The sequence below is a fragment of the Lycorma delicatula genome, chromosome 4, assembly GCF_047948215.1.
Source record: "Lycorma delicatula isolate Av1 chromosome 4, ASM4794821v1, whole genome shotgun sequence".
Taxonomy (NCBI): Eukaryota; Metazoa; Arthropoda; class Insecta; order Hemiptera; family Fulgoridae; genus Lycorma; species Lycorma delicatula.
In genome coordinates, this window is record NC_134458.1 from 153,839,756 (window position 1) to 153,854,995 (window position 15,240).

Below are 15,240 nucleotides of genomic sequence, written 5' to 3' on the forward strand. Positions count from 1 at the left end.
ACCACCAAAGAACACCGGTATCCACGATCTAGTATTCAAATCCGTGTAAAAATAACTGGCTTTACTAGCACTTGAATGCTGTAACTCTCGACTTTCCAAATCAGCTGATTTGAGAAGACTCGTTAACCACTAGATCAACCCAATCGTTTAAGACCACATTTACCTAATTAATGAAAAGCTAACTACAATTCTTATTAGCCTACAACATCATCTTATTGAAAAATAACAGAATTTATAGACGATTTTATAGGTATTATAGTGGTAATTATAAGAAGTATATATATATATATATATATATATATATATATATAATTTTTTTAATGTGGCTTCACCCGCAATATCTTTTTAAATAGCAAACTTATTTATTTATAATTAAAAATTATTTAATCAAGAATATTGCTTTTAGCAATATTTGCCCAAAGCTTAAAAATATATTTATAACCTTGATAAGGGCAGATTTAGAATGTAGCATAGAAAAGTTAACCATTGCGGTAAACTCGAATAGAAATGAAAATAACACTGATAGTAGACAAAACAATTTTTAATGTTTCTCCAAGGGGTGATACCATTTCTTGAATTGCGTTTTTCATACAAATTTTTTTAATAATATTATAAATACTTTAAATGAATAAATATTTTTTTATAAATAGCCCTAGGCACATCTACTCACATCCAGATGTGAGTGAGGGAAAGGCATTTTCAAACACATATTACATCCCGTAGTTCTGTATGAAGTTGATTAACAGTATCATGGTGATTGTTGTATTTTTGTTTGCAGAGAAAATTTTTGCAAACTTCTTTAAATGAAGCCCAAGCTGCACTTTCTACATTATTTAACATTGAGTTAAATACATCATCTTTGAGCAACTCTCTTATTTGAGGATCAACAAATATTCCTTCTTTAATTTTTCCTTCATTTACATTCGGAAATTTCTGCCTGATGTACAAAAATCCAGGATTATCCTTTTCATTGCTTATACAAAATTTTCATTAGACCTAGCTTGATGTGGAAAGGGGCTAAAAATATTTTTGTGGGTTCAACTAAGGACTCATGAATAATGTTTTTCCCATTTAGAGTTAAGTTATTTCGTCTCTTCCACCCTGGTAACATAATGTTTATCCCTAGCTCAGTTGTCCCATTCGCAAAGAAAACATGTACTTAGTATAGGCTAACTACATGCCTAATAAAATAGCTATAACTTTCAGGTTACCACATGTTCCAACTTTGGTTTTTGTAATTATTTTTCAAGAACGTCTTTCATCACATTGTATGTCTCTTTCAAATTAATACCATAAGTGATTGGTATCGAAGGATATTTGTTACTGTTGTGTAGTAGAACCACTTTTAACCTATACTTGAACGAATCCATGAAAAGGCGCCAGTCCTCAGTTTTATGAACTTGTCGTAAGTGCAACATAAGCTCATCAGTATTTGTGCAATAAGCTAAATTATGTCCATCAATAAAGTACTGAGAAAGTTCTTTTCGTCGGCTTTGAAAGCCCGAAATTTTTGTATTTTTTGAAGTAAATTCCAACCTGGCAGTCATGATCCTAACAATTCAGCTTGATTCTTTGATTAAATTAAATTCCTAACCAAGTCATTTAATTCCCCTTGTGATATAAGATGCGGTTTATTGGAAAATAATTCAAAATCATTGTTGTCTTCTTCAGTACTGCCTGATTCTTCATCGCCGCTTTCGAAACATACATTAACGGTGGCTCAGGAACTGGAATAATTTCACTGTGAGGTACAGGCTTGATTGCAGATTGCAATGAAGGATATTTTACAATATGTTTAGATTTTTTAGAAATTCCAGACACACTTGTCAAACGAAAGTAACAATTGGTTACATGATCCTTTGGTTCACGCCAAACCATAGGTACACCTATGTTAAAGTGGGTAAAGCCTTCCGTCTACCTTTCAGCCATTCTCTTAAATATACAGAACATGCATACTACATGAAGATCCCACGTCTTATCTTGATCACTAATTTTACACTGAAAGTACAAATGATATACTTTTTTAATTAAAGGTGTAATTTTTTTTTTCTATTTGATTTTACTGTAAACTCACCACATATATAATAAAAGGCATCCACATAATTTACACAATTTCGAGGCATTATGACACTGCACTGTTAACAAACTTAAGATAGCAATAAGACTGAACAAAATTAATTCATTACTAAATCCAGTGCTTAATATAAACAACACAGTTGTGTTTTCAGCTACATGTTTTAACCTGCACAGACACGGTTAATCTTGTCCATGAAGGCTCACTTTTCAGTATTAGATATGATGTCAGTATGTGACTATATGATTTAATTCTTGTCCAGTATTATTTATTTATAGCTTACATTAATTATGTTAACAAAGTTAAACAATAAAAAATGAGCTAACAAGATACAATATAGGAGCTTAAAATGCTAACTATACGTTGAAAAATGAAAAAAAATCCTTTAATTAAAATTTAAAAATTTTTCAACAATGGCGGGTGATAGAAAGATTCTAAGTTCATATTCATTTTCAGCACCAAAAAAGAGTTTAAAATCATTATCGCATGTTAGGAAACAAAAATTATGATTGTCATTGTAATTTACCAGCCGTTACCAGTTCACATAATCTACCATAAGTCGAACCTTTGGACATTTGAAATAAATATTCATCCATTCATCGCATCTCTAATAGTTGTGACTCAAATTATTTTAAGTCATAGTCGAGAATTCTTCCAAGTTTTCCACCACGTATGACAATTAATTTCCCGCACTTCGGTCGTCAATAGTTGTTTATAGTACACGAGATGAGAAAGAGATCGAAAAAGACACGCACTATCTTCTACAATGGGTATATGTGGTAATAATTCTCCATTAACATTTAAATTATCTATGCGAAATTTTGTGCATTAAATTAATTAATTAATTTTGACTACAACAATTTGGTCAGTACAGGATCCGAAAGTTTAGTGATCTAAGATTGTGGGTTTCAAAACAGTCGGCCTCCATCTTAAAAATATTAATTATAAAAGTTTATCTGTACTTCGTACGGGTAAAAATGTATTTCGCCCGGTACTTAGCGTTACACGACAAACACCACTATGATGTGACCGTACTTCGTTTTCTCATTTTTAAAAAAGAATTCTTATTTTGTTTTTTTGGAAGCAGGTGCAGCCAGATGCACATGCAGCAAGCTGTGTCGGTACAGCAGCCGTACCGTAAAATGTCGCACCCCTTAAAAATCGAAATTCAAAAATAATGTAAAAGGTATATTTAAGTATTTATCTGAAGAGTACAAGTATTTGTGATTACCAATCTAGTGATTATCTTGTTTAGTATAGTCAGAAATTGGAAAAATTTGCTATCGTTGTTCAAGCAGTTCTGCCTTTCTTTACTCCTTTCAAGGTGGAATTTCGAAAATCTAGAACTTTGTTTTTAGATATTTACGTGAAAATTACAAACCAAAAATCAAGTTGATGTCTTCATTTCTTACAGAGAAATTAAAAATAGCCAGGTCTCAAAGAAAATTGAAAATCATTTTAACCCTTTAAACTGGGAATTAAAAAAAATCTAGTTGATAGCTTCATTTTTTACTGAGGAATTAAGAGAATAATAAATTTCATTGTTACTTCATTTTAACCCTTTTAACTCAGAATTTAAAAAAATCCTTTTTTTTTAGTGTGCGCTTACACTGTAGGAAGAACACGTACACAAATTTTCATTAATTTATCTTAAGTAGTTTTTGCTGGGTATTGATGAAAGTTATAGTCACTCAAGACAAGTTGCTTATATAGGAACAGATGATATATATCAACAAAATTGTTTTGATTTTAAATAATCTAATGAAAACCAAATTATTTTTTGTAAAAAAAATTTACAAACAAATACTTGTGTGGGATTTCTTTCAGGACTCTTAAATTGAAATATTTATGAGTAAGTTTGTAAAAACGTAAATAAATACATTTAAAAAACTTAATGAATAAAATAATTTGTTATTACAAAATTGTTGAAAATAGAAAGAAACATTTTAAAAATGAGCAAAATTATGTAGTTCATTTATTTTAAAAATATAACACAAACTTTAAAAGCAAAGAAAAACAAAATAAATTTAATTGTAATAATAGGAATAAATATAAACTAGAAAATAAAAACGTAATTACAATATTGTATTTAAAAGTAGGAAAATATTTAAATACACAGTTTTAAAAGAATACAGACCCATATTATAATTCTGGAATATAAAGTATGAAATGTAACATAAAGCTTGTCAAAATAATAAACCAAAAATATCCATTATGCCAAAATAATTAATTTAAAAAAATATTATAAAGACTGAAGATATAAATTGAAGGAAAGTAATTGAATGGTTAGGTAAAATATGTTTGTTTTAAAAATAGAATTCTATTAAGTTAGAAGTACAAGCCAAATATGTTAATCTATAAACCAATGCACCATCTGTTAGTTTTGAAGAATGTTACAACTACTTAAAATTCTGCTTGTTTACTTGCCCACTAACATAAAAATTATGTGTACTTGCATGTAATATAATAAGAGTTATCTTGACATATATATATATATTTATTTATACATACACAAATAGATGACCAAGTCAAGATATAAGACTATAACGTTTAGTGAAATTTTATATAGAGAATTTCCTTTCGTTTAATTTCTGGTTACACACTTAATAGATATCACTATTGAATTGTATTTTCTCGTATTTGAAGAATATTATCTTAAAAATATATAATCTTTTGTAGTTAATATGTAGAATTTTAAACATCTTTTGTGAATCTTTTGACTCGTCTTCCGATAATTTTTTTAATAGCCATTTTGAATTTGAATAATTTATTTTTTTTCTTGTTTCTCCAAAAAAATTTAAATGAAATTAAGACATTTGTTTTATTATCTCTGATTTATTAATATATCTGTATAACAAACTGGTAAACTGCAAACTTACAAAACCTGATCGACCTGACATCAGGAATGTCTCTGATAGCAGTATCCTGAAAATTGAAGGGTGAAAAGTAAGATTAATATGCCATTTATCTAAGCCACATTTAATCAACCTATTTCCATAAATACCAATTTAAATGATATTCTGTGCAGTTTTACTACATGTTGGCATTTATTTGTGGCTAATGATCGTAGAGGTTAATATCATTGAAATTTAACATATCTTGTATATTATTTTATAGGTCTAACTTTGATACTTTCTTAAAACCCTTCGGCATTTAGATTAATCCTATTCTTATTAAAGTATTGTAAAATTGTTATAATCTTACTTATTATTACTAAATTGTCTAAAATTGAATCCTTCAATTTAGGAGTTGTTACCTATAAATAATAATCAATAATATAATGGTTGTATTAGTAATGGGCAAAATAAATAAGAGGTCTATTGGTTATGGAATGTCATATTTAATATTTACAACTCTGAAAATTTAAAGCAAACATACACAGTATTCTATTTGATAAATATGATGTCACTCCTAATGCCACAGTTGACATTTTTTTTATACAGATTAAATATATTTTGTAATTAAGTTTTTTCTTTCATCCAAAACCATGTGTTGGTTATGAAACAAAACAGTTTCATATTAAGAAAGAAATCTTAATATTTCTTTCCAAAAGATTATTTTTTTAATTCCTGGAAAATATTGAGAGATCGAATATGAGCATTTAACTTTTATCATTTGTGATAATTTTAACAGGCCTTTTAAATTATTTCTGATAATTTCTGTAGAAAATATCATTTTTAATTGATTTATGGTTTATAATGCCTTCTTATAAACAGTTTTTCTTTTAGAGTGAAAATTCTATAAAACAATCAATATTATAATTCAGATTTAAAAAAAATTTGATGTGGACACTACATGACTTCCTTGTACGCCTATTAAATTACATATACACATTTTTTTTAAATGAAAAGTATATAAAATTTTATTTTGTTAATAATTTCTGATATTTTTTTTTTTTTATTGTTATTATTGAATAATTATTTATTATTATTTAACAAATAACTAATTTAACACTTGCTTTCATTTCCATCTGTTTGAGATATTGTCAATCTCTTCATCAAGCAACATGAATTCTTAACTTACGAAGCAGTAAGAATTATGCTGAATCTGTGTTAGGTAGAAGCTGATTTTTTTTTTAACATTATCCGTTTCTAATACACACGATTTGGCTATTCTGTTTGAACATGTTTAGAATTACAGTTGAATTTATTTTATTACTGATTTTGAATCTAACCGTATAAGATTTTGTTAAACTCTTCATTACAAATTATATTACTCCGGTTTAACCGGCTGTTAACATAGCTTATTTTATTATTATTTAAAAAAAGCAAACTACCAGGGTAAGTCGATTATTATCCGCAATGTAGTTATAAATTTTATTGCGATACAAATAGGAAACATACAGTACATGATTTTTCAACGTAGTACCCTTGCATTTCAACGCACTTGGTCCATTGTTGCACAGGCTTCCTGATGCCCTCATAAAAGAAGGTTTTCGGTTGAGCTGCAAGCCAGAAATGCATCGCTTCTTTCACTGTTTAGTCCGAGGCCCCTTAATGCCTCTTTGAGTGGACCTAACAAGTGTTAGTTAGAAGGGGCAAGATGAGGACTATATGGAGCATGAGCCAGTACTTCAAAGTTGAGTTTCTGGAGCGTTTCAGCAGTGTGGGCAGCAGTATGTGGACGAGCATTGTCGTGCAACAACACAACACTTTTCGACAGCAGTCCTCGGCGTTTGCTTTGAATTGCAGGCTTTAGCTTGGCAGTAAGCATCTCACTGTAACGCGCACTGTTTATTGTTGTGCCCCTTTCCTGGTAATGTTCCAGTACTGGGCCTTGTGAGTCCCAAAAAACCGTAAGCATCAGTTTTCCCGCGGATGGTTGGGTCTTGAACTTTTTTTGCTGGGCAAATTTGGATGTTTCTATTCCATACTCTGCCGTTTACTCTCCGGCTCGTAATGATGGATCCATGTTTCGTCACCAGTGATGATTCTGTCTCTGTAATGATTATGTCCCTTTCGTTACCGTAGCGATCCAAATGTTTTTGGCAGATGTCCAAGCGCGTTTGTTTATGCAACTGTGTAAGTTGTTTTGGGACCCATCTTGAACAGACTATATGAAACCCAAGTCTGTTGTGGGTGATTTCGTGAGCAGAACCGTGACTAATTTGCATACGATGTGCCACTTCATCAATAGTTACTCGTCTGTCTAAGAAAACCGTGTCACGTGCACGCTCAACGTTTTCCTCATTTGTGGCGGTAAACGGTCGTCTGGCTTCTTCGTCGTGCGTAACACTTGTGCGACCGTTTTTTAATTTTTCAATCCGTTCGTAGACACTCCGTTGCGGCAACACACTATTCCCGTACTGTACCGAAAGTCTTCGATGAATTTCGGCCCCTGATACACCTTCCGACCACAAAAAACGGATCACTGAATGTTGCTCTTCTTTGGTGCTAACAGACAGCGGAGCGGCCATGGTTAACGGCAGGGCAGCAATAATGAAACTAACCTAGGAGCATCAAACCTGTACAGACATAAGAACAATTAAACCACGCGTGCGTCTTCTACGCAACACGACAGTACTACCAGCATAACAAAAATATAACTAAATTGCGGATAATAATTGTCTTACCCTCATATTATTAGATGAAACTGAAAATCCGCTTGAAGAAAATAATTAAGAATTTTGTAATATTTGTTTTATTATGATATTCATGATCTGATTTAGCTTTCGTTTTATGTAACTGAATTGATAAAAGACAGGCTTACTGGTTATTTGTCGATTTTTTGAGTCAGGATGAATTGAAACCATTTTTTAGCTCTAATCTTGAATGTAGGATGCTATTAGAAATTGTTTTACATAGTATTTACGCAGGTTTTATATAACAGTGATACTTTTTTACATTGTTGTGAAGCAGGTACTGATAAAAAATTGGTGAGGCAAATTGTCAAGGTTGTTTGACCTTCATTTTTGCAAAATAGTTAAATATGTATCTGTTCACAATTTGATTATAATTAATTACTTTCTTGCGTTCCAATAAATTATGTAAAAAATTTTTTTAAATTTTCTTCTACAGTTCAAAGTATCTGAACTTCAAGAGGCATCAGTCAGTATCGCTTTCTCTAAGTTCACTATATTGTCAGTTTCTGTGTACAACATAGTAAGGGTGAATGTCTGTTGCATTTCAGTGGACATGGCACGCTTATTGTAACAGTAAATAAACGAAGTACAAAAGGCAACAGAAGATTACTTCTCTCTGTATGTCCTTGTCCTGTAGTTAAAAAATCCTGGCATGGTGTACTCATTTCTTGGATCACAGTTTATGAATTTGTTATGTGGTAATTCTCAAAATGTTTTATGGCACTACATTAAGTGTAAAATGACTTGTGGTGCTTGATCGGATGCATGGTTCTTTTACAGTCTAATTTGTTTTTTGAAAATTGTAAAATTCATTTATTGTTAGTTGTGACCTCTATCATTTTGTAAATGTGAATTAGAACTGATCCTGTTCCCACCATTCATTGGAATTGTTAACTTTTTGTACTCTGTGGCAGCTTGTTATTAAAAAATCAGATGATTATTGGGAGGCCTGGTTGATAGCACAAATTAAGAAAAGTTTGTTTAGCAGGAGGAGAAAACAGTCCAGGATGTGTTGTGTTATTCTTCGCAACAATGGGTATTAGTCAGGGTTTGTAGGGAGGCAGAAGATTTTTGTAATCGCTGTTGACAACTGTTCCTTTGAAATTTCATTGCTGTGAAAGTGTGCAATATAGTTGATGATGATGAAAAATTTTATCACATAACTATTAACCATAGATTGAATGTTGTTGATCCAGAAAAAATCTAACCGCATACTCTGAAAATGGAATTGATGTAGTGTTTGACAAAGGTGAAATACAAGAAAATGTATGGTACTCATGAGGAGATGCTCAGTGGTTATTTATGTGACCTGTCAGAGTTAAAAATCATGTTTTATAGAGCTCAACAAGATATTAAGGTACATTTTATGGTATTTGCCGCCACCTGATTAAGCTACATTTGATAAAATGGTGGGTGTATGATAACCCCCAAAGTATCATTTCTACAACAAAAAAAAATATCCTCCCCCATCAAACCACACAACAGAACTGTATTCATATAACTTACCACGATAATCTGGCAAACTACAAAAGGCCTTAAGTCTTAATTCGTTGTCATTTATAGTAAATTATTGACTCATTTAAAAGATTCTCCTACTAATACATTCAAAATAGTTTAAAAAAATATTTTAATTTCTTTTCTTTTAATTTTAATCCTTGAATTTTCTAGATCTCTTTTTCCTTGTAACAATATGTGCTCAAATGATTATTATTCTCACCTTCAAAACTTGCTTTTTATTTATTTATTATTTTGGTATCTTCATTAGTTTTCTTTTATTTTGTATATCTATTATTTTTAAGAATTAAAAGGAAATTAGCCACTTCAATTTTTTTGTAATTAATTCTATATTATGGCATTGATTGTGGTTCTCTTTGATCTGTTAAGGAAAATACTGGAATAATTGTGTTTTTTAAATGTGAAGTAATGCGTAGTGCATTTTTACTAGTCGTGATAAAGTATGTATTATACACTATATAATGTATAAAATTACACACACACATACATTTTTTATGTATATATATATATATATATAACTTTTTTCTGATATTGTATGTACAGTTAACTCCCGATTATCCGCAAGCGGGTTAACCGCGATGCCTCTTGGAAAAAATTAAGTTTTAAAAACTTAATTTCAGTAGCTAAAAATGTAATGTTTTTTCATCGTTCTCTGATAGGGGTTAAAAATTCATTTTCTGCTTAAATGTGTGCTTGTTTCGAATATGATAATGATGTTACTATATTGTGTTAATTATTATGCTACGGAAGCTGTGAAGTTCAATTAAAAGAAAGTGTTTTCAGTCTCTAAAACAACAATCAATTGCCTCTTATTAAAAAAAAAGAAATACTGAAAGAGTAAAATGCACAGTTACTTTTTCCTATAGTTTTTAATAAATGTTTGTTAATGCATTAAGTCGTTCATACTTTACTGCATGAACAATCTATTCACGTACAGTATTAAATATAGTGAAAATTTGTTGTGTTAATACGTATTTTGAATACGAGGGTTATTTTTTTTTCAAGGTCCGATCGGTCACGAAATTAAAACCACAGTGAAAATAAAAAAAGATTATTTGTGACAAGTACTTACATAGTTACGCTATTTCTCTACATAGTCGCCACTCCGATTTAGACATTTTTCGTAGCGTGGTACCAACTTTCCAATACCCTCGTCATAGAACGGAGCCGCCTGTGTTTTCAGCCATGTTTCTACGCTGGTCTCCAGCTCGATATCTGTGCTAAAATATTGTCCTCCTAGCTAGCGTTTCATGTGAGCAAAGAGGTGAAAATCGGATGGAGCCAAGTATGGGATGGGATGGAGCTGTATGGTGGGTGATCAAACACTTCCCAACGAAAACGGTGCAGGAGTTTCTTTGTTACAGCTGCAGTGTGCGGCCGAGCATTGTCATGGATAAAGACAATGCCTGATGACAACATTCCTCTCCGCTTATTCTGAATTGCACGCAAATAGTCACGCAGTATGAGGCTGCAGTGATGGTCGTGCCACGTTCCATGAATTCCACCAAGAGAACTCCATTCCGGTCCCAGAACACAGTAGCCATACACTTTCTGTTGGAGAAGGTTCGCTTGAACTTCTTTGGTTTACTGGAATGAGAATGAGAATGCATCCACTGTTTGGATTGTTCTTTTGTTTCTTCAATTTCGAAATGGACCCATGTCTCGTCCCCTATGACAATTTAGTTCAAAAAATCTTCTCCTTCATTGTGGTAGTGCTGGAGAAACATTAGGGAGGCGTCCATTCTCATTGTTTTGTGATGGTTGGACAGCATCTTGGGAACCCATCTCGCACACAGTTTCTGGTACTGAAGTCTCTCACTCACAATGGTGTAGAGAGCTGACCTTGAAATTTCAGGAAACGAATCGCTCAATACAGAAATTGTGAACCGACGATTTTCTCGAATTGCCTCATCCACTCGCTCAACGAGATCATCGGTAGACACTCTCTTCCTTCCCTGACCGCCTGCATCATGAACATCTGTAGGTCCTGCTTTAAAGTTCCTGCACCATTGTCGCACTTAGAAGTTTCACCGTACACATTACTTATTCGTCGATGAATTTCAGCTGTATTACACCCCTCAGCCTGAAGAAATCGAATTACAGCACGCATTTCACACTTGGCGGGAGATGCTATTATTGTAGACATGTTTACGTGGTAGCTGCGTGCAGAACTAAACGAAGTGTCGCGGCTTGATTGAAGGCCATACTAGAGACGCTGCGCAAAGGTTCATCTGATTTTTGCGCGGGTTTTTATTTCGCGACTGATCGGACCTTGAAAAAAATAACCCTCGTAAATCCCGGATTGTTAATTTTACCAGGTACATAATAGTGTAGTGTGGCGTATTCTATTTTCTTTTATTATTTACCGTTATACCTTAATATAATAGTTCATGTAAATACTCTACTGCAGTACAGGATTAGATCATTTTAACTCATATTATTAAATTAAATATTATTTTTGGATCAATTGCGATTTTGCTATGATTTTGAATTAACCGTAATCTTACCAGTTAACGCGGATAATCTGTAGTTGACTCACACATACACACACACACACACACACACACACACACACACACACACACACACATATATATATATATATATATATATAGATTAGATACTTACGTACGAGAGGTTATCTCTAAAGTAAAACGACAGTTTCATTGTAAAAAATTTTTCTGAAAACTTCATAAATATCTATTTTTCTTAAACTACATGAATTAAGACATTTATCGTAGCGATACACCAGCTTCAATATACCCTCGTCGTATTCTTCTGCCGCCAGTCCATTTAGCCACTTATTAACAGCATTTTTCAGTTCATCGTCACCCGCAAACTGCTTACCATTCAAAAATTCCTTTAATTACCCCAAAAAATGGTAATCAGAAGGAGCGAAGTCCGGAATATGTGGAGGGTGATCGTAAATTTCCGATCCAAATGTTCTCAGTAAATCACGTGTCGGACCCGCAACATGGAGACTTGCATTTACTTGCAGCAAGATGACGCCGTCGGTCAGCTACCCGCGTCGCCGATTTTGAACGGCGCGTCGTAACTTACGTAGATTTTCGCATTAGGCCTCCGCATTTATAGCCGTTTCTCGTGGCATGAAATCAATCAGCAGTATGCTAAACCGATCCCAAAAGACTGTGGCCATCAGTTTGCGTACAAATGGCTGTGGCTTAACTTTGTTGGTCTGGTTGGTGATTGAGGATGACTTCATTCACTTGACTGCCGTTTTCTCTTTGGCGTGTAATACGAAATCCATGGTTCATCGCCGGTAACAATTGAATTAAGGAACTCATCGCCTTTTTCTGTGTAGCGCATCAAAAATTCAAAGGAAACATTCCATTCGGATTTTTTTGTGACGTTCCGTTAAGATGTGCGGCACCCAGCGTGCACAAACCTTTCTGAAGTCTAAATGGTCATGAACAATGCGACCAACAACAGCTCTTGAAACATCAGAAAAAGAAGGGCCAGGTCGGAAATCGTTGAAGTCCTCGGTGATTATCGAGGGCCTCCCCGAACGTTCTTCATCGTGCACATTAATTCTGTACCTTTCACACCATTTTCGGACGTTTCTTTCATTCATTACATTATCACGGTACACAGAAAACAACTGCCTATGAATTTCAGCCGGCTTAACGTTTTGATGGTTTAAAAAACGTATGGCTACACGTATTTCACAGTCGACGGCAACATAAATCTTCCTATTCATTTTATAACGCAATAACTCACACGTAATCAAAGATACTACAACGCCACAGCTTACAGACAACAATGCAGTGTGTGCATTACTAGTGTGGCTATGAACGACACAGGTTCGCCAACTTTAAGGAGAGAAATTTCCCAGCGGTCTTTACTTTAGATATATTCCTTAATGATTCAGGATAGAGGGAGATAATTTGGGAACTGATCTAGAGCTTGATACAGATACAAGTCTGAAAATGCTTGCTAGGTTTGGCCAAACTTAAAGGACTAATTTAGGACATGAAAATAATCCAAAAGGTACATATGGATAAATGCTCCTTTACCCTGTGTTTGCTGTTTTGGGTGCATTTTTTTTTTCATTAAACTGATTTTAAAAACAGATGGGATATTTTAATGAAATTTGTTGTACATGTATCCAAAAACATATACTAAATAAATAAGTTTGAAAATTTTACCTTATAAAATCTCATAATGGCACCATTAGAATTTTTTAATCAATTGATCTCTAAATAATAATTTTATCGCACAAAACATAATTTCATTTCTGAATCTTTGTTTTGCATATAACAAAAAATAACTGATTTTAAAAACAGATGGGATATTTTAATGAAATTTGTTGTACATGTATCCAAAAACATATACTAAATAAATAAGTTTGAAAATTTTACCTTATAAAATCTCATAATGGCACCATTAGAATTTTTTAATCAATTGATCTCTAAATAATAATTTTATCGCACAAAACATAATTTCATTTCTGCATCTTTGTTTTGCATATAACAAAAAATATGTGCTCAAATGTATTATAGGTTAAACTAACGGTTAACCTGTAATACTACTCTAGTGATTAAACTCATTACAAATCGGCTGATTTTTGAAGTTGAAGATTCTTATAAAAAATGGTTGCTTTTGAATGGATTTGAATGTTAGACCAGTATAATTTTGTGGTTGGGGTTCAGTTAACCACACATCTCAGGAATGGTCATCCTGAGTCTGTAGAAGACTACATCTCATTTACATATCATCCTCATCTCATTGGAGCATGGGGGCTGCTTATTATTCACTAGTTGTAGTTGTAACAGATGTATATACTGGGAATAAAAAAAATTTATTAGAATTTGCTGCATAATTGTTAGTTACTAACATCTTCACTGATTAATTTGAAAATATTTAATAAAAATAAATTTTGTTATTAGTAAGCGAAAACTGTCGCAAAATTCTCAGATTGAATAATTTTGGCGATCCAATTTAACAATTTCAGCCATATCTCAGATTTTGACTGATGTACATAAACATTTAAATAACAGTGTACATAATATTTACAAAGCAATTAATAATTAAAAAATTCAATGGCAGCTAATTTGGAATTTTTATAGGTAAAACTTTTAGACTTACTTATTTTGTAAATCTTGTTAGGTTCATGCTCACCAAATTTCATTAAAATATCTGTATTCATTCTTATGATATAGATTTTTATTACAAGAACATAAAATGGCAGACAGGAAAATGAACCAAGATTTATCTCTGCATGATCTTTTTTTTATTTTGACTAACTTATTTATAATTCTGTTATAGAAATTCTTTATTTCCATTTCTTTTTCAGTTTTTACATAATCACATGGAATGTGGCTGCTCAGTTACCAGAAGATGAAGTGGAACGTGAATTAGAAAAATTTTTAGGTTTAAATCCACAAAATAAAGATAGAGTGCCTGATTTCTATGTAATTGGGTGAGTAAAATTGTTATTTATATTAAATTATGTTTTATTCTTGTACCTTCTTCTAACTCTTTGTTCCCTAGCTGGTGACGAGGGGGCGGCTGGCCGTGCAACCAATACGCTGTTGTGAGTGCCGTAGGATTCTGAACTTAGCTCACAATGCTTTTCCATGCTTTACAGTCTATAGCGATGATCCTGGCCTGTTTGAGGTCAATTTGCCGATTCTTCAGGTCATCTGCAACTTGTTCTAAGTTTTCTTTGCTACAGATCTTTGAATCTTCCACTGAGTAGGATGTTGCAGAGGAGTCTGTGTGGTAAGTGATCTGGATCCATCTTGCACACATGACCAAACCATCTTAGCCTCTACTTTTGGATCTGCTCTTCAGCTGTTGGTTGCAGCTTGCATCTGGATCTGTTTATAACCATATCATTTCGTATATGGTTATAAAGTGAGACCCGTATGATCTGCTGCAGGCATTGCATTTTGAAAACCTCTAGCCAGTTCAAGTCTGATTGGAGGAGGGTCCAAGTTTTTGATCCATGGTGGAGAATTGGAATGATAAGTGTGTGGAAGAGGTGGATTTTTGTCTGGATGGTAATGTTTGCCCGCTTCCATAGGCACCACTTTAGTGAGGCGAAAGC

At 32.8% G+C, this 15,240-nt stretch overlaps 1 protein-coding gene across 2 annotated transcripts in view; it reads left to right on the forward strand.

Annotated features, from left to right (window-relative positions):
* The window catches only part of LOC142323974 (inositol polyphosphate 5-phosphatase K-like), a 65,335-nt gene that overhangs the window by 2,800 nt on the left and 47,295 nt on the right, over positions 1-15,240 (forward strand). For both annotated transcript variants that reach the window (XM_075364430.1, XM_075364429.1), the window contains exon 2: positions 14,485-14,610. In XM_075364430.1, coding sequence (XP_075220545.1) covers positions 14,485-14,610 — 126 coding nt within the window. The remainder of the gene's footprint in view (positions 1-14,484; positions 14,611-15,240) is intronic.